The sequence below is a fragment of the Chelonia mydas genome, chromosome 3 (genome assembly GCF_015237465.2).
Source record: "Chelonia mydas isolate rCheMyd1 chromosome 3, rCheMyd1.pri.v2, whole genome shotgun sequence".
NCBI lineage: Eukaryota > Metazoa > Chordata > Testudines > Cheloniidae > Chelonia > Chelonia mydas.
In genome coordinates this window covers 105379132-105402975 of record NC_057851.1, presented here as the reverse complement: position 1 = coordinate 105402975, position 23844 = coordinate 105379132, and the positions used below count along the sequence as shown (strand labels likewise).

The 23844-nt window shown below is 40.7% G+C and overlaps 1 protein-coding gene across 4 annotated transcripts in view; it reads right to left on the bottom strand.

The window, feature by feature from the left end:
* PHACTR2 (phosphatase and actin regulator 2) overlaps nucleotides 1–23844 on the bottom strand; it is a 228110-nt gene that overhangs the window by 164537 nt on the left and 39729 nt on the right. The window contains exon 1 of one of the 4 annotated variants that reach the window (XM_037894917.2): nucleotides 18705–18851. The exons of 2 other annotated variants lie outside the window; for them this stretch is intronic. In XM_037894917.2, coding sequence (XP_037750845.1) covers nucleotides 18705–18717 — 13 coding nt within the window. In that variant the 5' untranslated portion in view covers nucleotides 18718–18851. Of the gene's footprint in view, nucleotides 1–18704; nucleotides 18852–23844 lie in introns of those variants that run through there. One more of the 4 variants, XM_043543076.1, reaches the window with a different exon arrangement.

Below are 23844 nucleotides of genomic sequence, written 5' to 3'. Positions count from 1 at the left end.
GTAACCAAGATTTACATGTACTGGTATGACCACATTGTAGTGTCCAAAAGGCAGCAATTCAGGCAGATTGCGTTAGCTACACTTTCAGAAAGAATTTTGAACTCTGGATGTTGAGATACCTGACTCCCATCTCTGAGCAGTCTGTCTGGTTTAACTTGTATGGCAGTATTTGTCCCTGATAGTACCAATAGTCATCTGGAATTTTCCAAACACAAATATATTCCTAACCATCCCTTTCCAAGAGCATATTTGCATGTTTGTGCAATTGTTCCCAACAACACCCATCTACTGAGGAGATCACTACACTATCTAGTCCTAAAACTAGAGAGAAATAGTCCAAATGAACTCTTTCTAGTAAACAAAATACTTGTCAATCTTCTCCCTAACAGGATTCTTGTAGTGAGAGAGGCAAGGTTCAAAATTCCAAGGTCATCTAGTCTGACCTCCTGCATAACACAGGCACATAGGACTTCCCTGAATTAATTCCTGCTTGAAATCTAATAGCTGTGGTTGAACTAGACCACCGCTTTTAGAAAAATATCCAATCTTGATTAAAAAATTTCCAATGATTGAGAATACACCCCCCCCTTTGGTAAATTGTTCCAATGGCTAATTATCCTCACATAAAAAAATGCATCTTATTTCTAGTCTATATTTGTCCAGCTTCAACTTTCAGCCACTAGACAGTTATTATACATTTGACTGCTAATTTGGAGAGCCCTTTATCATCAAATTTCTATTTTGCATGTAGGTACTTAGAGACTGTGATCAAGTCATCCTTTAGCCGTCTCTTTGATAAGCTAAATAAGCACTGTAAGGCATGTTTCCCAATCCTTTTATTATTCTTTTGGCCATTAGCTAGCCCACCGGCTCCACCCCTTTCTCCTGAGGCCTTGCCCCCCCCCGAGTCCCCCTCTCCCCACAGCCAGAGCCACAAGTCCCCCGCGGCCTGAGCTGTGCAAGCTGGTCAGCCCCAGCTGTGCCGACCCACCCTGGGCCAGCCCCAGCCACCCCAGTTGTGCCAGCCCAAGCTGCCTCAGCTGGCCCGACCCTGGCTGGCCGGCTCGACCTCCAAGCTGAGCCACGTCGGCTGGCCCAACCTCCGTTGGCCAGCCCAAGTTGCCCCGGGCCGCTGGCCTGACCCCCAACCCAAGCTGCCCCTGTCCACGCCAGCCCCTGGCTGCTGGCTGAGCTCCAGGTTGCAGCTGGAGCTGAGCCCCCAGCCCACCAGCTTCAGGGCTCGGGAGCAGGGAGCATGGGTGGGGCCACAGCCATGGTCAGGGAAAGTTTAGCCTTCCCTGGCCTGATACCTTCCGCCCCTGCTTGTGGCTCTTCTCTGAACCCTCTCCAGTTTTTCCAACATCCTTCTTGAAGTGTGTCCTCCAGAACTAGACATAAAATTTTCCAGTAGTGGTCATACCAGTGCCAAATATAGAGGTAACAACCTCCCTACTCCTATTTGAGATTCCCCTGTTTATACATCTGTGATGCTTCCCAGGGGTATCCAGGGGCTGCAAGGCACCTTGCTACCACCTGCCCTGAGTGTGAGGAAGCCTTGTCTGTGCCTCGCGTGGATCAGATCCCCAACTCCACCAGCCACGGGCAAGACAAGCACTGCCCTCTAGGCCTTGCAGTCCCTGCGGTTACTCTACACGTTAGCAATTGACATATTCCAAACTTTGAGCTCTCCGAGCAGCTCCCTGCACTTTCCAGCCCCTGGTCCACTGGATCCTTGCAATATTCACAGATCTGCAGCTTCCAAAGAAACATTACAACTCAGCTTACCAGTTCCACCTTCAATCAGTGCTCCACTTAACACACAGCACTTAGCACAGAGTTTCAAGTAGTAGCAAGTAGAAGTATTGGAAACAAAAGATTACATAAAAATAAAATCATAACACACATTCTAGACCCTTGATTTAATTAACAAGATATTCTCATGTGGTACAGAATATTGCTCACCCAAAATCCTTGCTGCTCCATCCAGCCGGGCTAGCTGTGACCCTCTTTACATGAAGCAAGCATGCAGTCAGTTTGCGTCCTAGGTGAAGGACCCAGTGTGTCTCTTTGCCCCAGGCTTAGTTTGCAAAAAAGCAGATATTGTGAGACATACAATACAAACTACACAAATGGCCAAATAGGGAAATAGGTGTCAGTTACCCCTTGGTTACCTGCCTTAACTCCAAGACCTTAAGAACATAATTTTCAAGATAGATACTCCCTCCTCATGCCCTACGCCACCAGCACTCCCAGCTATCTTCGAGACACCACTGACTTCCTGAGGAAACTACAATCCTTTGGCGATCTTCCAGAAAACACCGTCCTAGCCACTATGGTTGTAGAAGCTCTCTACACAAACATTCCACACAACGATGGAATACAAGCCATCAGGAATAGCATCCCCGATACCATCACGGCAAACCTGGGGCTGAACTTTGACTTTGTCCTCACCCAAAAATATTTCAGATTTGGAGTCAATTTATACCTTCAAGTCACCAGGACAGCTATGGGTACCCGCATGGCCCCACAATATACCAACATTTTTATGGCTGACTTAGAACAATGCTTCCTCAGCTCTCGTCCCCTTACACCCCAACTCTACTTGTGCTACATTGATGACATCATCATCTGGACCCATGGGAAGGAGGCCCTTGAGGAATTCCACCAAGATTTCAACAATTTCCACCCCACCATCAACCTCAGCCTGGACCAGTCCACACAAGAGGTCCACTTCCTAGACACTAGAGTGCTAATAAGCGATGGGTCACATAACCACCACCCTATACCAGAAACCTACTGATCGCTATTCCTACCTGCATGCCTCCTCCGGCTTTCACCTAGACCACCCCACATGATCCATTGTCTACAGCCAAGCTCTACGATACAACCGCATTTGCTCCAACCCCTCAGACAGAGGCAAACACCTACAGGATCTCTATCAAGCATTCTTACAACTACAATACCCACCTGCTGAAGTGAAGAAACAGATTGACAGAGCCAGAAGAGTACCCAGAAGTCACCTACTACAAGACAGGCCCAACAAAGAAAGTAACAGAATGCCACTAGCCGTCACCTACAGCCCCAAACTAAAACTTCTCCAGCGCATCATCAAGGATCTACAACCTATCCTGAAGGATGATCTCTCACTCTCACAGACCTTGGGGGACAGGACAGTCCTTGCTTACAGACAGCCCCCAACCTGAAGCAAATACTCATCAGCAACTACACACCACACAACAAAAACACTAATCCAGGAACCAAACCCTGCAACAAACCCCGGTGCCAACTCTGTCCACATATCTATTCAAAGGACAGCATTATAGGACCTAACCACATCAGCCTAACACCATCAGGGGCTCGTTCACCTGCACATTGAAAATGTGATATGTGCCAGCAATGCCCCTCTGCCATGTACATTGGCCAAACCGGACAGTCTCTATGCAAAAGAATAAATGGACACAAATCTGACATCAGGAATCATAACATTCAAAAACCAGTAGGAAAACACTGCAATCTCCTTGGTCATTCAATAACAGACCTAAAACTGGCAATCCTTCAACAAAAAAACTTCAAAAACAGACTCCAACGTGAAACTGCAGAACTGGAATTAATTTGCAAACTGGGCACCATCAGATTAGGCCTGAATAAAGACTGGGAGTGGTTGGGTCATTATAAAACCTAAACCTAATTTCCCCAATACTAATTTCTCCCTACTGTTACTCACATCTTCTTGTCAACTGTCTGAAATGGGCCACTCTCATTACCACTTCAAAAGTTATTTTTCCTCCCTTGGTATCCTGCTGTCAATTGAATTGTCTCGTTAGACTAACCTCACACTTGGTAAGGCAATTCACATCTTTTCATGTATTTATACCTGCTCCTGTATTTTCCACTCCATGCATATGATGAAGTGGGTTCTAGCCCATGAAAGCTTATGCCCAAATAAATTTGTTAGTCTCTAAGGTGCCACAAGGACTCCTTGTTGTTTTTGCTGATACAGACTAACATGGCTACCACTCTGAAACCCCTTAATTATTATCCATACATACAGTTTGCAATGATTTTGACAACCAGCAGGCAATTGGCTCTTGGTAGGACTTCAAATATTACCTTCTGGTGAACTATTATGTAGATATCTGATCCAGGATATCCCCGTACAACTCTATGCACTTCCTGTACTAATTACCGACTGTGACTACCAAGTCTACTTTAAAGTCACTGCTTCCCAGCATAGAGTCCCCCATCCTATAAAGATGGCCTACCTTCTTTGTTCCTAGATGTATAGCTATATATTTGGCTGTATTAAATGCATATTGTTTGTTTGTGCCCAACTTACTAGGCAGTCCAGATCATGCTGTATGAGTCACCTGTCCTCTTCATTATTTACTACTCCTTTAATCTTTGTGCCATCTGCAAACTTCATCAGTAATAATTTTATGTTTTCTTCCAGCTCACTGATAAAAAGTACTAAATAGTGTAGGGCCAAGAACCAATCCCTACAAGACCCCACTAGAAACTACACACACTCAATGATGATTCCCCAGTTACCATTACCTTTTGAACCTATGAGTTAGCCTGTTTATAATCTGTTAAATGAGTATCACATTGATTTTGAAGCTTTCTAATTTCTTAATCAAAATGTCATGCAGTACCAAGTCAAACTCCTTACAGAAGTCTAAGTGTATTACATCAAACACTATTACCTTTATCAACCAAACTTGTAATCTCTTGAAAATTATATCGAGTTTGATCTATTTTCCATAAACCCAGGCTGATAGGTATTAACTGTATTACTCTTCTTGAATTCCTGTATCAGCTATTCTGTTATTTTGCCTAGAATCAGTGTCAGGCTGAGAGACCTGTAATTACCCAGCTCATTCTGTTTACCTGTAAGGTCTCAGACCCAGGCCTGGGAGTCCCCGGAAAACTGCCACATGTTGGCTTCCACCCACTGGCTACTGAAATTAGGTGGGCCGAGAAGCTACTAGGGCTATAACCTCAGCCAAGGCACTACCCACAGGAGCTCTGACAGGAGGATTCCCTGGTTCCACCAACTGGTCCAACTGTGCTATTTAAGCCAGGAGGAGGAACCGGAAGTTTGTCTGGGCAACAAAGTAGTTTCCTGTTGTAGCTTTATTAGACCTTGCTTCTGCCTGCTCCGTTTACTCAACCCTGTTCCTGTTCTGCTCCTGGCTCTTGCCTTATCCCTGTCTTTGCTCCTGCTCTGTGCTTGATCCTTGCCTCTCCTCCTGTCCTGATGCCTGGCCACCAGTCCTGGCACCAACTCTGGCCTCCAGCTTCTGACCCTTACTCTGGCATTTGGTATCTGAGCTTGGCTATGACCCTGAGCTTCGATTCCTGCTTCTGACTCTGGCTTGACCCCTGGCTCTGGTAACTGGCAGTTGACTCTTGTGGTGACCCTGGGTTCGTTCCCCAACCTAGATGCCTGCTCTGCCCACTAGACCTGACTGTCTACATCCTAGTCTATAACATTACCCTTTTAAAATATTGGAACAAGGTAGATCAGTGCCTATCCTCTGGCAAGAGCAGGAAATTGTTCACTGGGCATGCAGTTCTCTCACAAACAGGAAAAAACTGTCACATCACATTCTCTGTACAGTTAGCTTCATGAAGGGAATTATTCTGAGGATAGAGAAGCTAATTTCACTCTCCTCAACCCATGGGCAGAGCGCAGGAAAGCTTTGCTACCCTTCTGCAGCTGCTACCTCAGTCTCTGGGTTAGAATAGGGTTAGTGGCTCTACATGGGGTTTGTGGCCATTGGAACTGCATAATCATGGACCTAGTGGCCAACTGTCCACAGCTCCCTTAGAGAGCATTCACCATGCCCCCACCTCTCTGTACCTTAGCATGAAGCCTAGCATGCAAAGGATGTAAAGTACCTCTGTGCACTGACTCCAGGGCCAGCTCTAGGTTTTTTGCCAGAACACCGCCCCTGGAACTGTGCCGCCCCAAGCATGTGCTTGCTTTGCTGGTGCCTGGAGCCGCTCCTGACCGACTCCACAGCTGCCCAGCCCTCCATGCAGCAGCAACACCACAGATCCTGCCTTCCGGGGCCCCTATGCCCTGGGCGAATGTCACTCAGAGAGAAGAATCTGTCCTATTCTGAAAAGTGCTATGAAATAGTTCAGGAAATGCTGTTCGTACATATTCACAGTACTCCTGAACTCTAAAAAGAATGCTAAACTATGTACGACCGATCTCCACGTATCCGCATGTGAATAATATCAAGAGAAGTGGTTGGCTTTGTAGGGGAACTCATACGTATAGTTGTAATGTCCACTAGAATGGGAAGACAAATGCTTGGGGGGAGGGAAGATCAGAAAGGTGTGTGTTTTTAAGGTAGGTAAAATCCAGGGCTTGTCAATTGTCGCCCTGCCTCACTCAATTCCCTGAAATGATCAGAGCGCCCTCGTCTGAGTTATGCTCAGGCATTTTTAAATCACTGTGGCAGGTGCTTTAAATTTACACCCATCTTAAGGCACCTTTACTCTGCTTGAGCAGGGCCTGATGTGTTACCTAATTTTAGTTTTCCCTTTATAGTAAACACAGTATACCTAAATTGTGCAGTAAATCAGGATTGCTATGATTTTGGACAATGTTTTCTCTGGGGCAAATTCTGAACCTATACCTGGATCCAAATAACGGGATGGGTGTGGGCCAAATTGTGGAAACAGATGAGTAGCAGCAATCCTCTTCCCAGGCTGTGGTATCTCTCCACCGAGGCTATTTCAGCTCAGTGGCTGAAGTAGTCACCATGGCACTTACCTAGCCCTTCCTGGGGTGAGGATACACATAAGAGCATGTCTTCCAGTTCCACCATTACTCCAGCAATCCACTGTGCATTGCTAATGTGCACCCCACACCATGGGTGTCATGCGGGGGAGGGGGGGAAGGGGCCCCTGGAAGGCACTTCCCTCCCCAAACTGCAAGCCTCAGGCAGGCGTGGAATTCCCCTCCCCCGCTCATGCCCAGCCTGATTAACCTGACTGGAGCTCCCCCTGCAAATATAAAAGTCAATACTACACCTATGCCCCACATCTAGGTCCAGCTACCCCCTTACCCGGTAGTACTGCATCACTTCCACCCCCAACGGGAGAGCCTGTGTTGTATCTGGAAAACTCCCAATAACCCCAATGGATAATTAATATTTTAATTCCTTTTCAGCAGTCAGTTAGAGGGGATTTTTTTTTGTATCCATACCACTTTGGATGCTTTTAATTAGGTTGTACAATTTCACAAGCTATTTTCTGTTAAGTGTAATAATAGCACAGATAACACTTCAGATTTAATGTGAAGATTAGCTCTTCTACTATTAATTCCTAATTTATTATCTGAACCCTCCTTTTCATTGGATGGCAAATGATGCTATGTTTGCTTCTATCCCCTATGTTATTTCCCTGTTGAGCTTCTCCCACCCCTCTCTTTTGGAAGCCCCTTAAAAAAAAAAACAAAACCATTTTCCTGGGCATACTATCAGAAAACTCTTTTCCGTACTCTTCAGAAACTGCAGTGTGCAATCAGTTTAAGATGATGCAATTTCATGCTGATCTGTTTTCCCTTCCTGTGTGCATTAAAAAAAAAAAGCAATATTTATTGGTTGGCACTTCCTAAAATTATTAGGAGACAGTTATATAGCATCTTTCATGCCAATGCACCTTACAAGTTAATTATATGTTGTATTATATATGTCCAGAGTTATTTATTGCTTGTGTGCGTTTTTAAAATGCATCAGCAAAAACTGATCCATACACATCTGCACAATTTAAAACTTACATGTATAGGTTTTATAGCTGGTCAAAAGCTGCTCAAAAACAGAGACATGAAGGGCCTAATCCTGTATGGTACCAAAGTACCAAGTGTCGCTTTGAGATGCTGAGTGCCTTCAGCTTCCACTCACTTCAGGGACAAAACCAGGGAATTTGAAGGTTACTTACCATCCTTACTGTATGATACTGCTCTAGTTATTTCACAATGTCTCAATTTAAGGACAGCACACTGGCCCTAATTTTAAATTGCTTGGTTTTTGACAGTTTGCGTCAGAGCATTAATGTTAAACAGTTTTTTTTTAACTTCCTTCATGAAAGCTTGCTGATCATGTAATGCTTGACAAAGCAGAATAGCTCTATTAGAATTATGATTTATTGTAAATATGGAAGTATTAAGCATGACTATTATGGATCTTAAAATTGCATGGAAAAATCCATTGAATAACAAATTATGTGAGCTGTCATATTTATTAAAGCTCAATAACTCTATCATATGCATTTCTTTTTAAAATGCCAAAAGCAATTAAACCACACCACATCTGCTTGCCAAATTACACTTGAAATTAGACAGGCCAGTGCAGTGTGTCACTTATTTTAATATTAAAAAATAGAAACAAAGAAAAGAGGCAGGAGAAAAAGGAAGAGTATACAACAAAGCCAACTACATACAAAGTAGCCAAGACAGACAAAAGCAAATAAATATTACACATGGAATTATTAGGTCTCCAACAAAGTTCACATTGCATACTAAATAGCATTCACACAGGCTTCATGCATTAGCAGACATTTTTCATTTGAAGTTAAGGCGCTGATTCAGCAAGGCGCCTAAGCACATGACTAACCTTAAGCATGCGATTAAGTGTTTTACTGAATTGGGCTCTAAGTGAGTAAAGGCCAATGCTGGAGCAACATCACCATTCCTCAGATTTGATATAATCAAATATTTTAATTTCTTCAAATCTCAAAGCTGGTTTCCACACAAGAATTTATATCCAAACACCAGAATCAAGCTCCAGAGAGGAAGTTACATGGTGCCTGTGAGTAAGTGGTAGATTTGAGCTGGAACAAATCCAGATTGTGACTTTAACTGTGGAAGTACTAGCTGCTGCCATGTTTGTGTCCGAGTTGCACTGTGCAAGGGTTCTCAAACTTTCTGGACCATTTCATAAACTGTATCCACCTCCCTTTTATGATGGTAGAATATGCCCTGTGGATATTGCTACACAAAGACATGAATTTAAAAAAGATTTACTACATAGCAAATCAGGAAATAAGTGGAGAAGTTACAGGTGTGTTGGTATTAGGCAAAAAAATATACAGCCCAGTTCAACTCAGACTCTTATTGGCAAGTAGAAAAAAGCATTCATGTTGGCCTTTATCTTTTGTTAATCAGATTCCATCAGGTCCACAACAAACTTATCTTGCTTGGACCAAACATTCCTTGGCAGCCCAGACTTCCCATTGGAGGGGCTGCTATGCTTAAAATAATTCATTCTGGCTTTCAATTTTTGCAGTCTTCCTGTGAGAAGATCCTCACTCTGCTAGTGCCACTGTTATGTTGGATCATATTAAAGAAGTTCTGTATTAAAATCACAAATGAGTTTGATTCCCTATAGTTTAAATTCCAGGGTATTACCAATTAAGAGGTCTCTTGGTTTTTGGTACTGTTTCTCTCCCTCTCTGTGTGAAACTTGCAAGCTGCTGATTGTGTTAGTACATCCCAAGACAGAGTCTGTTCTCAAAGCAATACTTTGTAACAACTACTCACACAGAGAGAGACTCAAAGCGATACTTTGTAACAACAGAAACAGCACCCAGAGACTCCCTGCCCTTTTGTTGTATTCATCTCGCTTTGTTAACAATTGTGATTAAAATGGAGATAGAGGATGTATGTGGATGGATGCTTGGTGTGGATAATAAATGAATGATCAGGGAGGTGCCAGCCTAAGAATCCAGTGTCCATTGGCCAAAGAAGGCGTCCAGTGGAAACAACCAGAGGACCCCCGGAGGGCAGACTGGAATCCACCAACAGCCTCAAGGATGGGAGAACTGAAGAACAAGATAACATCTGGCAGCACGGAGCCGTCAGGAATGTGCCATCTGCTGATTGATTCAGCAACAGCATGATGAAGCAATTCCCATAGACTGGCACAGGAATAAATTCCTATAAAAATGGACTCTAGAAAGTGAGAACTTTGGGGTCTGATTCTGCAAACCAACTTCCAGGAGCGTCAGATGTGCATCTGACAAGGCCCTGCTCCCTACTCGTGTCCAGGCCACCTGGCCAGTGGCTTGGCATGAGCAACTCTAAGGCTGGTAACTATGATGATAACCTTGCAGAACCTGTGTGTGTGTGTGTGTATGAATGTGTGAATAAATATGAAATTGAATGGAATGTTATAGCTATAACTAACTGCTTACTATGATTCTTTCTGTATTCACAATAAATGTGGCATTTTGCCTTTTCCCCTTTAATAAGATCCTGCTGGTTTTTATTTTATTGGTATATCACCACCCTCACAAGGTTCTTGGAGAGGGCAGCTTTGTGCCGGTTTCTACCAATGGTAGTTTCCATCCACCCGCATCTGTAGAAGACATCTGGCATCTTATGGTGGTGGTACTGTAGAACCTGCCAGTTTTAACTAGAGATGGTTATCCATTATCTAGCCCTTGTGCTTCCTGTGACCCTATGGCATTCTCATACTACCCAAAATATTGTCTATATACTCCATGTACCGTCAAACTTACCACCTTCCTTGGGTTTGGCTTTACTGGGCACTCAGATAATTAAAAAGATGATTAACCTCAGCCTAAGCATTCTCTCCAAGCCTGGCAGTTTAAGTTTTTCTGCAGAACCTCCCTTTTTTTGTCCCTAGTTCCTTCTCATGCTCATTTCTTACATCCTGGTAAGTTACCAAGCCACACCTGCCTCAAAGTCAGTAGAAGTGACTCTGCAGTTTTATGCAAGGTTCTAGGATGGTGGGTCAAGAGAATATTCCTGCATCCCTATACTATTTTATATTCAACTCCAATTACACTTTAAGAAAAAGTCTCATAAAAAGTTATATATGCAAGTATAGTTAAAAAGAACAAACCCATTAACAAACTGAGAAATTCTTGTGTAAAATTCCAGGTGATCCACTTTTACACCCCACAGCATGCCCAGGCAAGTAACACCATGATCATCAGACTTTCCTAAAAGATTCACAGCTATACAATGAACAATGACAAAAACAACTATATGTTGGAGTCTCACTATCAGCTACCTTCTCTTTGGTCACATGATTTTGTTTCTTCCCCTATGGCTAACTTCCTGCCTCCACAATTTCCTGCCTTGAAATGCCCCAGAGTATGATCCAGTTTTCTTGAAGGAAGATTTTGGGCTGATGCTACTTTTAGTATATTCTCTTTCGTCCTGTACCTAAAGTGCTGTGCTCCAACTTCAGTGGTTCTGTCGTTGCTAGAAATTTAAAGGGAAGAATAAATGTAGAGGGTTTACTTTTTTTTGCTATTCCCATACATAAAACCAAACACAACACAAAAGGGAAGTTGTGATCATTATACAGAAAACAGAACAACCAGGCAGTTGCAGTCACCTGCCATCTTGGGACACTGCATATTTCCATCTGGTTTTTAAAGCATGGCTTCAGCCCCCTTGTGGCTATCATCTTCCATCTTAGCATGTTTGTGAGTTTCTTGTCAGAAAATGAAATGAGAGCACTTCTCAGGTCACCATTTACGACATGCCACCTCTTTGTACTAGTCGGAGCTGATGGTTCCTGTAGCTCTCGATACTGTGCTTCAGGTACTAGGGCAGTAGCTTGAAATACAATACTGTGGGCTTGTACCAGCACAATGCTGCAGCCTCCCAGCCATGCGCAAATTGCTCTTTCATAGAATGCATGCGTGTGGAGTGGAACGAGTTCTTCCTGATGCATTTTCTCACAGTCCATTAAAAGCAATCAAGGGAAGGAGCAGGTTTAAGGGAATTAAGGGAAGGACCTCAGCATGACCACTGACAACTGAGTCTCGACCTTAGGTAGCTTTATCAGGTAGGGGCACACTTCCCAAAGACAACTGAGCTGGTTGATGGGATAGGAATCAAGTTCTCCTGGCCTGGTGTCTGGAGACATTGTTGTAATTGCTTCAGGAAGGTTTAGTAAACAGGCAGAATGATCAGGCCACTGGACTGAGTCCCAGGAGAGATCAGGTCTGCCCCTGACCTGCTGGGTGACTTCAGGCAAGTTACATCACCTGTTTCCCCTCCCTAGCATAATGGGGCCCTTATTTCTGTTGGGGCCTCTAGGTGGTTCAGGAATACAAACAGTAAAAACACAAACACCAAAAATTTTGCCTGGTGGGTGAGTTCAGCAGTTTAAGAACTGGGGCTGCAAAAACAATTTTTCCTCGCATTTGAAACATATACGCTATTTAAATACATTGTCTTCCTTTACCCTCATTCTTGTGACACTAGGCAGAAGGTGATTAGCAAGGCAACTGGAAAGAAGGGATAAATGTATTTAAAACATGATTGCACAGTGATAATTCAAGGTGAACATCAACCAAAGAACTATGAAGAGAGTACAGCAAAGAAGCAAATGGTAATCGGTTAAAACAGTATTTCCCCCAATTCAATTCTGTGCACAGAATTACTTTACATACAAGCAGACTGAGCAACTGTCCTCTCTTAACATGTTCTACTCTTTGATTAAAGATACAAGCAAGGAAAAAAGGATGTAACAGTCAAAACAATGGCTGGACAGTAGTGAGAAATTGCATAACGTCATCTTCATGGATGAAGAAAAGTGGAAGTGGATTACCATGGTAATATGTGTTTCTGGAACACCTGTATTTAGCACCTGAAGCCACAGAGTTACCTGTCTGGGAGCCATTTCAACAATGGAGAATGGCCCCATGCTTATTTTGGAAGATGCAGCACAGTTTTATATACTGCCCATTAAGTCTTATAGTACTTGTTTTGCATCTGTGCAACTACTGTACTGTCATTTCAGGTGACATGGACCAAAAATCCCTTTTGTTTTAAAGCAGAGTGCTGGAAGAAGAGGTACCATTCCTGAAGAAGTTTACTCCTCCCAGATGTTTTTCCAGTGTGATGGTTTCCTGTACATTCTGTTCCAGTTTCTTTGTAAAGGGCTATATAAACAAGTATTATTCTAATCAAAATACAATAAATGAGAGATTTAATTTTCTTGCAGTGACCCAACTATGGGAGCTGCTTTCACCGAGAACCATGAGTGCAAACAGCTCCTACTGATGTATTTTGGTACAAATTAAAATACACAGAATATAAGAAGGTTGATCATTGCTTTGCAATTTGCTGTCTACTTACAATCTCTTTTTTGATCTACAGGTCACCGGATATGAACCCAATAGAGCTAGTGTGGCATCATCATAGCCCCATTATACATAGGAAGAGGCTAAAGTCAGCAAAAAAGGGTGAACTGAAGGTCATTCAGAGAACATCTCCACACTGTTGAAAAATGTAAGAGACACAGAAGTCATCTGGCCATATCAGAGAGAAAAGGAGTTGCCAGCAGAATTTCAATTGAGACAATGTATTTTGTTATAACATGAAAGCTAGTCATCCCACTCCATACCCATGCATTCTATGCAAATCTCAATTTTCGTAAGGCATTGTCTCACATGACCTTCTCAAACAAAACTAGAGAAATACAACTGGTTGGAAAACTGTACTCAAAGAGTAGTTTATCAATGGTTCAGTCAAGCTGCAAGGCCATATCATGGGGGGTCCCACAGATATCTGTCCTGGGTCCAGTTCTATTCAATATTTTCATAAATTATTTGGATAATGGCATAGAGAGTACACGTATAAAGTCTGCGGCTGATACCATGCTGGGAGGAATTGCAGCACTTTGGAGGACAGGATTAGAAATCAAAATGATCTTGACAAACTGGAGAAATAGTCTGAAATAAATAGGATGAAATTCAATTAGGATAAATGCGAAATTCTGTACTTAGGACAGAATAATCAATTGCACAAATACAAAATGGGAAATGACCGACTAGGAAGGAGTACTGCAAAAAGGGATCTGGAGGTTGTAGTGGATTAGAAACTAAATATGAGTCAACAATATAATATTGTTGTAAAAAAAGAAAACATCACTTTGGGATGTATTAGCAGAAGTGTTGTAAGCAAGACACAAGAAGTAATTTTTCCGCTCTACTCAGCACTGATAAGGCCTCAGCTGGAGTACTGTGTCTAGTTCTGGGCATCACACTTCAGGAAAGAGGTGGACAAACTGGAGAAAGTCCAGAAGAGAGCAACAGAATGATTAAAGGTCTAGAAAACGTGACCTATGAGGAAAGGTTGAAAAATTGGGTTTGTTCAGCCTGGAGAAGAGTGAGGGGCGTACAGGAAAACTATCTTCAAGTATGTAAAAGGTTATTATAAAGAGGAGGGCGATAAACTATTCTCCTTAACCACCGAGGACAGGATAAGAAGTAAAAGGCTTAAATAGCAACAGGGGAGATTTAGGCTAAACATTAGGAAAAACTTCCTAACCATAAGGGTAGTTAAGGAACAAATACCAAGGGAGGTTGCAGAATCTCCATCATTGGAGGTTTAGAAGAGCAGGTTGGACAAACACCTGTTGGGTGTTGGTCTAGAATCTAGATAACATTTAGTCCTGCCTCAGTGCTGGGGACTGGATTAGATGACCTATCAAGGTCCCTTCCAGTTCTACATTTCTATGATTCTGTGGTTCCAATCTGAAGCACTGACAGGATATTAGAATAAAGCCTTGGATATCCAAGAATCTCAAAACCTATATGACAGGCAAGTATTATTCTAATCTTACAAATTGGTAAACTGAGCCACAGAAAGACTGAAAAGAGGCGCTTGCACCCAGGGTCAAACAGGGAGCTGGTGGCAAATTCAGGAACAGAATTTGAGTTCCATTGCTTTAACCACCTAAATGCACATCTTCCTTAAATCTTAAATAAAATGTATACTTTTATGTTAACATATAACATCCTATATTTAATGTAGAAATATTGCTCGAGTTTGAGGCATTCAGTTACATGTGAAAGATTTATATGATCTGAAGAGAAACCAGAGCTTAATAATGATAAAGTATCAGTTTAGGGGCCAGGTCCTGACCAGGTCAGGATTTGGCCCCAGTTGTATACTTCATATTGACTTTGTGGAAAATAAATTAACAAACGCATCAAAAGCAAAATGAATTATGTTTGGCAAATTTCTAGTCTTTACTCTCAGCCTTCCTCTTTACAGTAGGGGGTATATTGGAAAAACAGATTAAAATTAATGCTTTAAACCAAGTCTGCAACACTATTTCAGGATTTCCATAAATAGTCATTAAAGATCACTTTTCTACAAGAACTTTAAAATGTTTACCGCTGGTGAAATATTGAATCTCATGTTCAGTTAGACAGTCCTCAAAAATGATATGGCATTCAGTGTACATGTCTTGTATTTCCTTTAAAAGAAACAATTTAATGCAAGGCAGGGCCCCTCTGTTGTAGCTACCCACATAGGGCGCTATGTAGTCACTCATCCCAATATAAATACCTCAAGAACTTTCAACATTTCTGGCTAAAGTGGCAGCCAACGGTCTAATGCAAGTGAGAATATTGCTTGAGTGCTACTTGTCTGCTTTGCTGTAGGGTTCCTATCCAGGAATAATATAACCGTTTAACACCTGCAGGGGAAGAGATAAGGCTGGTCTTACATATTTTTAAAGAAAGTCCAAGAATTACTGTGTTTCCTCAGCCTCTCTCCTCCTGCTATCACATTACTCCTGCTGTTTTTATAACCTCCCCATTAGTCTACTGTCAGTTTTTTCTCTGTAAGTCGTCCATCTTTTTATTTCTTTAAAATGTGCTTTATTGCCACCATTCCTGACCCCAGCCACCAAGTAAGCAACACAGGCGCCATGATGACTACAATTTACATGCCCTAGGATTGGCTGCAGGAAGGGAGAAGAGAGATAGCTATTATATCGCCTTTTGAAACATATACATGGGTAGCTGTAATTCAAAAGAAAACACCACTGAATGCCTCCAGCTATAACTACAGAAACAACTACTATTACCAAAACAGGTGCCAAACATTGCTGGAACTACCCTGACACTCCATACACTATTTAATGAATATTTTATTGTTATTCCAGGAAAGGCTTTTAAAAGAATACAGAAGACAACAATTATGCAGAGCTGTCTCACTAACTGAGAGCAAGAATGTAAGCTCTAACATGAAACTGAAAGATGGACACTTTTCACAAGAGCATTGTTTCTTAAATCTACAACATAGGATGGACTGAAACAGCAAAAAGTGCATACAGCTGACCCAAAGACAACAGTGGCCATCTTCAAAACCAGATTTGCCTAGCACATTATTCTGGTGTTAGCACACTGTTTGACTGATAAATTACAGAGCTATATGTCTGTTATGCAGAGCAGTAGTTGGAACAATTATCCATAGTCTGACTCTGAAAGGCTATTTGGCAGAAGGATGAATTTGATAACAAAAGGCCTGATTCACTGACATTGATAACCAAATTGGTATTTCCAGCACTCAATGGTTAAAACCAGCAGCTGTGCATAAGACTCTATAATTCTATAATGCCAGAAATAGCATCGACTCAGGAAATATTCAGGCAGGTACCCAATGTGTCTCTATCATTATCTTGTTTATATATAAAATGAAAAACTACCAAAGTACAAGTTAATTAGGCATTTTAGTTTACAGATATTTTAGACCTTACAGTTGTATCAGCAATTATACTCAGAAGTTAAATATCTGAGATATAGGCTGAAGAGGGTTTTCAAAAGGACGCCCAAATGTTGTTGACAATAAGCATTGGGTGCACAGCTCTTTTGGCGCCTTTGAAAGCTATTATACATTTACATGTTCAAGCAGACACATATTCCTGGAAAAGGTCCCTAGTTCACAAGTGTAACTGAAGCTCATTTAAGGCTCAGTTCTACACAACTGAAGTCAATGAGAGTTTTGCTATTGACTGCAATGGAAGCAGAATTAGGGCCTTACCCATTACAGTGAGGCTCTTCACAATATTTTGTTTGATGTTTTTATCTAATTCTTAATTCACCATTCAAAGGTACAAACATACAGTTTATCTGTCTACATTTCTGAAAGAGAGAGATTACCAGTCATGTTTTTGGGGATTGTTGATGATATCAGCAATATGGAACATACGGACACTGGCTGGTTAAAGTTATGCAGAGAGCAATATCCTATTTATTTTTAATTCCAAAATGCTGCTGGTTGCAAAGCAATGAGGACTCAGAATTTGAAACCTTCCTAAGGCAAAAAGGAAACAATACAGGAAAAACTGTTTTGATGGTTTTCAGATATTAGCCTCTCTCCTCTGCCCCATACTTAAAATAAGTATGAATCATTCTAGAAAAGGCTCTTACAGATGGATTAAAGTGATAGCTCTGTCAGGATTTCAATAATAATGATTGTTGATAGTGGAGAGTTTAAGAGCAGGAGGAATTAGCAGTTTGTGGTATCTCTCACTTACAGGCATTTTATACTGTAATAAGGGAATCCTCTCACCTGACTGGAAAACTCTGCCTAGTCATGGAATATCAAGCATGTGTCATTGTCTTTTATTCCAGATCTATTGAGTATACTTAAAAAGACAGCCAACATGGGGAGTGCAAAGAGTGCCCCCAAATCTCTCATATATCTTTTTTCATAAAAGCTAATGTTAAACTTGCACCACATCAGTTTAGGAATTCACTGGTACTATAACTGACCATACATTGTCAGTAGTACTAACACCTTAATCTCTGGTAGTATTTTTTGTTTATCTTAAGAACAGGATTTCACAGAAATCAAAGCAAGATTTTCTAACCTGCTTATCCACAAAATCAATCAAGGTACATGAGAGATGGATTTGGCCACTACAGCTTAAAGGCACAAACAAAAGTACACTCTTATTATAAAAATAAAATATAGGAGTATCATCTTGTAGTATCTTCTTTCAATTGTACTATATAAAAGGGTGTATATACCCAGTATATAGCGAGTCATCTTTTTAAGTACTGAGCAAACCAAATGATTTAAACCAGGTGCAATGGCAATGAATCCACAGATAATTCTGTACCTTACTTTATTTTTTGCTGGTACAATAAAACAATGAGCAACAGACATGTGCAAGTTGCATTGCAGTTAAAGCAATACGTGAAATGTTCATCACAAAGAGTTGTCTTTTTGCACTGATCTATATAACCATCAAAAAGTGAAATGCAAATACTGTATTTGTAAGAATAAGTAAAGCTATTATTATGTTTACCTCCTTAGAAACCCTGAGATGCATTATTTGGCATTAAAATGCATGCTCTAAAGATGAAACATCAAAGGAAAGAGAAAAAAGTGCAAATGTATTCAATGTTTTATCTTCTAATTGATTAGAGAGCACAGTGTTTTTACATAAAAGAAAAAACATCTTAAAATAAATACATGTGATGAGTATGAATGTTAATGCTCTTTCAGTTTGCTCTGTTAATTACTTATACAGACCTTTTGCCATCTGTCAGATATTTTTCTAGTTAACTGTATGCATTTTTCCCTCCTCTACTGTGGTATAAAGAGATTAAAGTCCACACTTCCTGCAGACAGATTCTGAAATAATACTGAAGTCCTTAAAAGATAAATTTTCAATTACAGTTTATATTCACATTTCCAAAACCCCCAAACTTCAGCAGACTATTAAAGGGTTAAATGAGTATATTACATTTTACACAATAGAAATTCAGTTTAATAAACATATCATTTTTAATAGCAGAACTGCAAATAGCAGAATAGCAAACATCCTACAGCAAATGAGACAGGATACAAATGAAGCCTTAGATCAGCTAAGAATTAAGATCTGTTTTCTTTCACTTACCAGCGTTATCCATTTTTTCTGCGCCCGCCTGCTTCAAGAAGCAGAGTTCTATAGAAAAGCAGCCGGTGCTGCTCTTTTTCTCTCTAATGAAGCTCACTGCCCTTCTCCTGATTATTAGACCTTGCTGGCAGTCAGAGCATACTTCATGCACTGACTGCAGTAGACACCACCAGGAAATTTATATCTCCAAGGATGACAAACAGCCATTAGCTCCATTATAGGCTGATTAAGACTGTGTGAGCCTATCAAGTGGATACTTGAATTCCCCCAGGATTTTCACCTCTCCTGGGGAGAAAACAAAAAACCCCCTCCAACTATGGAATACTGAATACACATTTTTGCAAAGTAGAAGAAATGTTGTTTTAATGAGGAAGTGTTAAAAGGTGGGGAGGCAAAACTCTAAAGAAAAAGATGTAGATAACAGAGTGCAATGAGCCTACATTATAAATGGCAAAAGTTTTGATTCTGGGAGGGGGGAGGATGGGGAAAGGCAGCCTTTTTCCTCAGGTGTTTTAGCTTTGAGAAAAATGTATCCCTAAAAGATGTTATATTTGCTGCAGTCATTAACTCTGGCTATGCATTAAATCCTACAACTTCTATGTCTGATGTTCCATATTGTTTACCAGAAATGCATTTATAGCTGTATCAATAGGCATACGCAGACAAGCAATTCATCCATTTGAGACATTAATTATTATATTACCGTTTGCAGACTAAAAGTAACTAAAGGGTCAGATCCTATTAGTCAAGGGCATAACTGTCATTAGATGTCAGCAGAATCAGGCCCAACAAAAACTGATTGTCATAGGTAGAAATGAAAAGCCAACTACAGACATTTCTGCTAGACTTTCCATACCATCTGAGATTCTGATGCCCAAGATTTTTCCATGATCATGTAAAATAATTTTAGTGGAATTGGATTTTTAAACATTTCCCTTTTCTATATTATCAGTTCTCTTACAAATAATACATATTTTTATGTTCACACAAAGATCTTTCTCCTGCCAGCTAAGATTGAATTGATTCAATATGGGGATAGGCCTCAGGGGACTGGGTTCTATTCCCAACTCTTCCACAGACCTGCCATCTGACTGGAGGGAAGCAACAACCTTTACCTCAGTTTCCTCATTTGTATGAGGGAGATAATCCTATTTACTCACTTTTGTGAAGTTCATTAGAGTCCTATATGAAAAGATATTGCTATCTAGTCATGAAACTACATAAATGCCACACAGTATTATTTTTTCTCCTAGTTTCTCTTTCATTTAAATAATTCTGTGTGCTACCAGAATCCTCAGCAGTATTGTATAGAAAACTGAATGTTTTTATATTTTTTACTGATATAAGAGTCTGCTCACCACCAATGAGTGTATTATAGGAGCAGCAATATACATCTCTGTAATTATCCCCCCCCCCCCCGGCCTTTTTAAATACAAAAATGCTTAGAGCCCTGATCTATTTGAACTGATTGGGGGTGGCGAGAGAGAATCAACTGCTGAGAGTGAATGTCATCAGCAAAAATGGAGAGTATCTAGGGCATGTTGGTTACATCCTGTATTGTAGAAAGGAAAAGCTTGGAGGGCTAAGGAGAGGCAAAAGATTAGAAATATGTCACACTTTATACTGAAGTTCTATTTATAAATTGTTTATAAAGAGCCTCTCAATGACAGATGTCATAAGCATGTTGCAGTAGTATGTGTGATAGAAGGTGAAAAACACATCAGTACAAGGTGTTATATATCATTATAAGCCATGGTAGTAAGCAACCTATTCACCTGTTGGACTCTATAATAATCACTAACAAATGATTAACCAAGTAATAACTTATCGAGTATTTATAAATGAATCCTTAACATAAAGTGTGAATCTCTTCTTCTAGGCCAAAGTTAAAAAAACTTCTAGAGAAGAAAAAATAAAAGTTACAGAACCAGAGAAGGTACATATGTTGATTAGCATATGCTGCTACATGTTACTTCTTAATGAAAACCCATGAGCAGATGCAACTATTACATTACAGCATCAGAGCGACATCTCACTTATGGTTTGGCTGCCAAAACTACTAAGCTTTAACTATCAATTTTAACTTTAATTTTCTACTGACATCTCTATTGTTGGTTGAAAAGTATAAAAAGTGGTATTTTTTTCAAAATTTTCCCAAATTTTGAAACCTCAGAATTATGAAATTTGAAAAACTTTCAGCCAGCTCTACTGAATTTCATTCCTTTTTCTGCTTTACTTTAAAATAAATAATAATTAATAATAATTTGAAATTAGGGATAGAATAAATCCACTTTTTTTTCATTCAAGCAAATAACAAACAGTACTACAGTGGTATGACAAACACTGAATCCAAACCCTTGCTGTCCGTGAGGCCACACTACAGTGTTAAGATTTGGTCAGTAAACAGGGCTGCTTAATCCAGTGGTGATCTGTACACACGCCTTTAGTATGAGAGAAAGACACAAAATGATTAAAGGGGATGCTGCGATTCTTTTCAGAATTTTCTCATCTACTTCACTTACTTTGATTTAACTTATTTTGCTCTTCTTCTTCATAGCTGATGAAAAGCACTATATAAGTGCCAGATATAATTATTTAGTATGGGTCTGACACTGTACCCATTGAAATCGATAGCAAAGCACTCATGGATTTCAACTAGGGCAGGATCAGTCCCTAAACTTAATGCTGTGAATTGTACCATTGTAGTCACTGAGCGGCAAGGTGGTCCAGTGGAGTCCTGGGCTCACATCCCTGTTCCACCACAGATTCCCTGTGTGATCTCAGGCAAATCCCTCAGCCTCTCTGTGCCTTAGTTCCCCATCTGTGAAATGGGGATAATAAGCACTTCCCTATGTTGCAGGGGTCCTGTGAGGATAAATACATTAAAAACTGTGCACAGGAACTACGGTGATGAGGGCCATAATATAGACAGATAGTCAAAGCTATGATTTATGATCATAAACATGACACCCAGAGGTAAGTATTTTGCAGAATAGGACCCTAAATCTCAAACCTGCAATGTATAATGTGTAGGTGGGCTGCTGCGCCTATGTGGAGTCCCAGTAAAGTCAAGTGGGCCCAGTTCACCCAAGTATTGCACATTGTGGGCTTGGGAACTAAGTGAGTAAACAGAGAGAAAAAGGGTAAATAAACCACAGCTCCCACTAAAAGTTAAGACTGAATAATTGAACCCAAATAATCAATTACAGCTTCAGCAAGTATAACCAATAATGAAAAATAAGCCTAAACACACATGTAGAAAATGTAAACAATGACTCAGTGTAAATATATCATTATAAAGGATTTGATATTTTAAAAACAATTTCTGGTAAAGAACAGCACTTCATTTCACTGTTTCTGTTTCTTCCCAAGCAGAAGCTTTAATGTAAATGTCTCTGGGAGAAGCTGTATTTGGTTTTAGATGCTGTGGGGTTTTTAGCTAACCTCAACGTTCTAAATATACAATTTCAAGTAATTCTGTAAAGCATCTTTCAATTCCCAGGATAGTTTTTGTGATCGCATGGGAATTGTGGTGTTCCATAAAACATATTCATTCTAAGGAATTTTCCTTCCCTTCCCTTCCCTGCCAGAGATGGCATGATTCCACGGATAAAAGGATGCTCTGAAAACACAGGAATCAGAACAGTTTTCCTGTGTCATCACCTTTGGGTAAATCATTTAACCTTCTGTGCCTCACTTTCTCTGCCTGTAAAATGGGGATAGCCACTTACCTCACAATGGTATTTTGAGTCTTAATTAATGTTTATAAATCACTTTGACATCCTTGAATGGTAATATCTATATAAATGCAAGGTTGTTATTAATAATTTCCCCTATCTTCTTCTGTATTCACGAGGCCTTACGTGTATGAAAGCCATTCCTTCTGGGCTCATTCTTGCAAGAGGCTGGTCACTCTGCCCCGATCCAATGAAGTACTTAAGCAAGTGTTTAACTGGAAGTGCACGAGTAGTCCCAGTGGGTAAAGCTAAACACATACTTAAGTGCTTCACTGGATCAGGCTTGAGAGCTCAGCATTTTTTCCCTTAAACCTCTGCAACAGCTACCCATGTCACAGCACAACACAAGGGAAGCAGGGCTGCTACTCTCCACCTTATACTGGTGGCTGGCTAAGGGGCAGCACAACAATGTGCTGATCTTTGCTCGGGGCTAAGCCATGAATCAGCCTGAAATGATTATTTATATAATGCTGTAAGCACACAGGATGCTTTGCAGTATATAATGTGCTAAACAGAGAACAGAGTCCTTGCAAGAAAGTGTTTAATCTAAAAGCATGAACAAGTACACAGGGCCTGATTCTGCTCTCTCATTGGAGGACCAGGAGTAACACCACTGAAGTCATCAGATTTAGAAAGATGTAAAAATGACATGAAAGGAAAACTGAACCCATTTAGCAATGTGTGGTGTTTGTAGGTCGGGAGCTTCACAGAACAGAAGGATTTTCAGAGGAACAGGAAAGGGCTTGGCATATGTTAAAATCGGGGGACTGTCAAAATGGAGAAGGTGACAAGAAAGATGGCATGAAGACAGTGGGGGTGGAAAACAGAGACATAAGGAGAGGTCAAGAAAAAGCTTGAGTGTAGCATGGGGAAAGACACAGCAGGAGATAAGCAAAGATGTAGGCAAGAATAACCTTTTTAAATGCAGTGTTGCTTAAGGAAACTCTAAATTAATTCTGAATTATGACTTTTAATAAACTCAGATCTAGAAAGGAATATGAGAGGTGCTCAGTTTTCATCTCAGACATACATTGTGGTATATAGGCAAGCTAACTGCCACAGGAGCAAACCCCACAATTACACCAGGAAGAATTGTGAAACTGCGGTGCATGCAGAAAAGGGTTCTTGAACGCAACTCTTCTCTTCTTCTCTTTTTAGAAAATAATGTTCTGTTACTATGTCCGGTAGCTTTGTATGTGCACATTTGCGTACTTAGCGCTGTAAAACTTTAGTGCACACACTGAGGAGGATTACATATAAATATTTGGTCACCGTCTAAACTGGGGAATTTTAGCAAAAACTGTCCACTCATACTACCACCAAGTGTGATGCACTGGTGAGAGCCAGAGAACTGAAAGGGTATGTCTACACAGCAATTAAAAACCCATGACAGGCCCATGCCA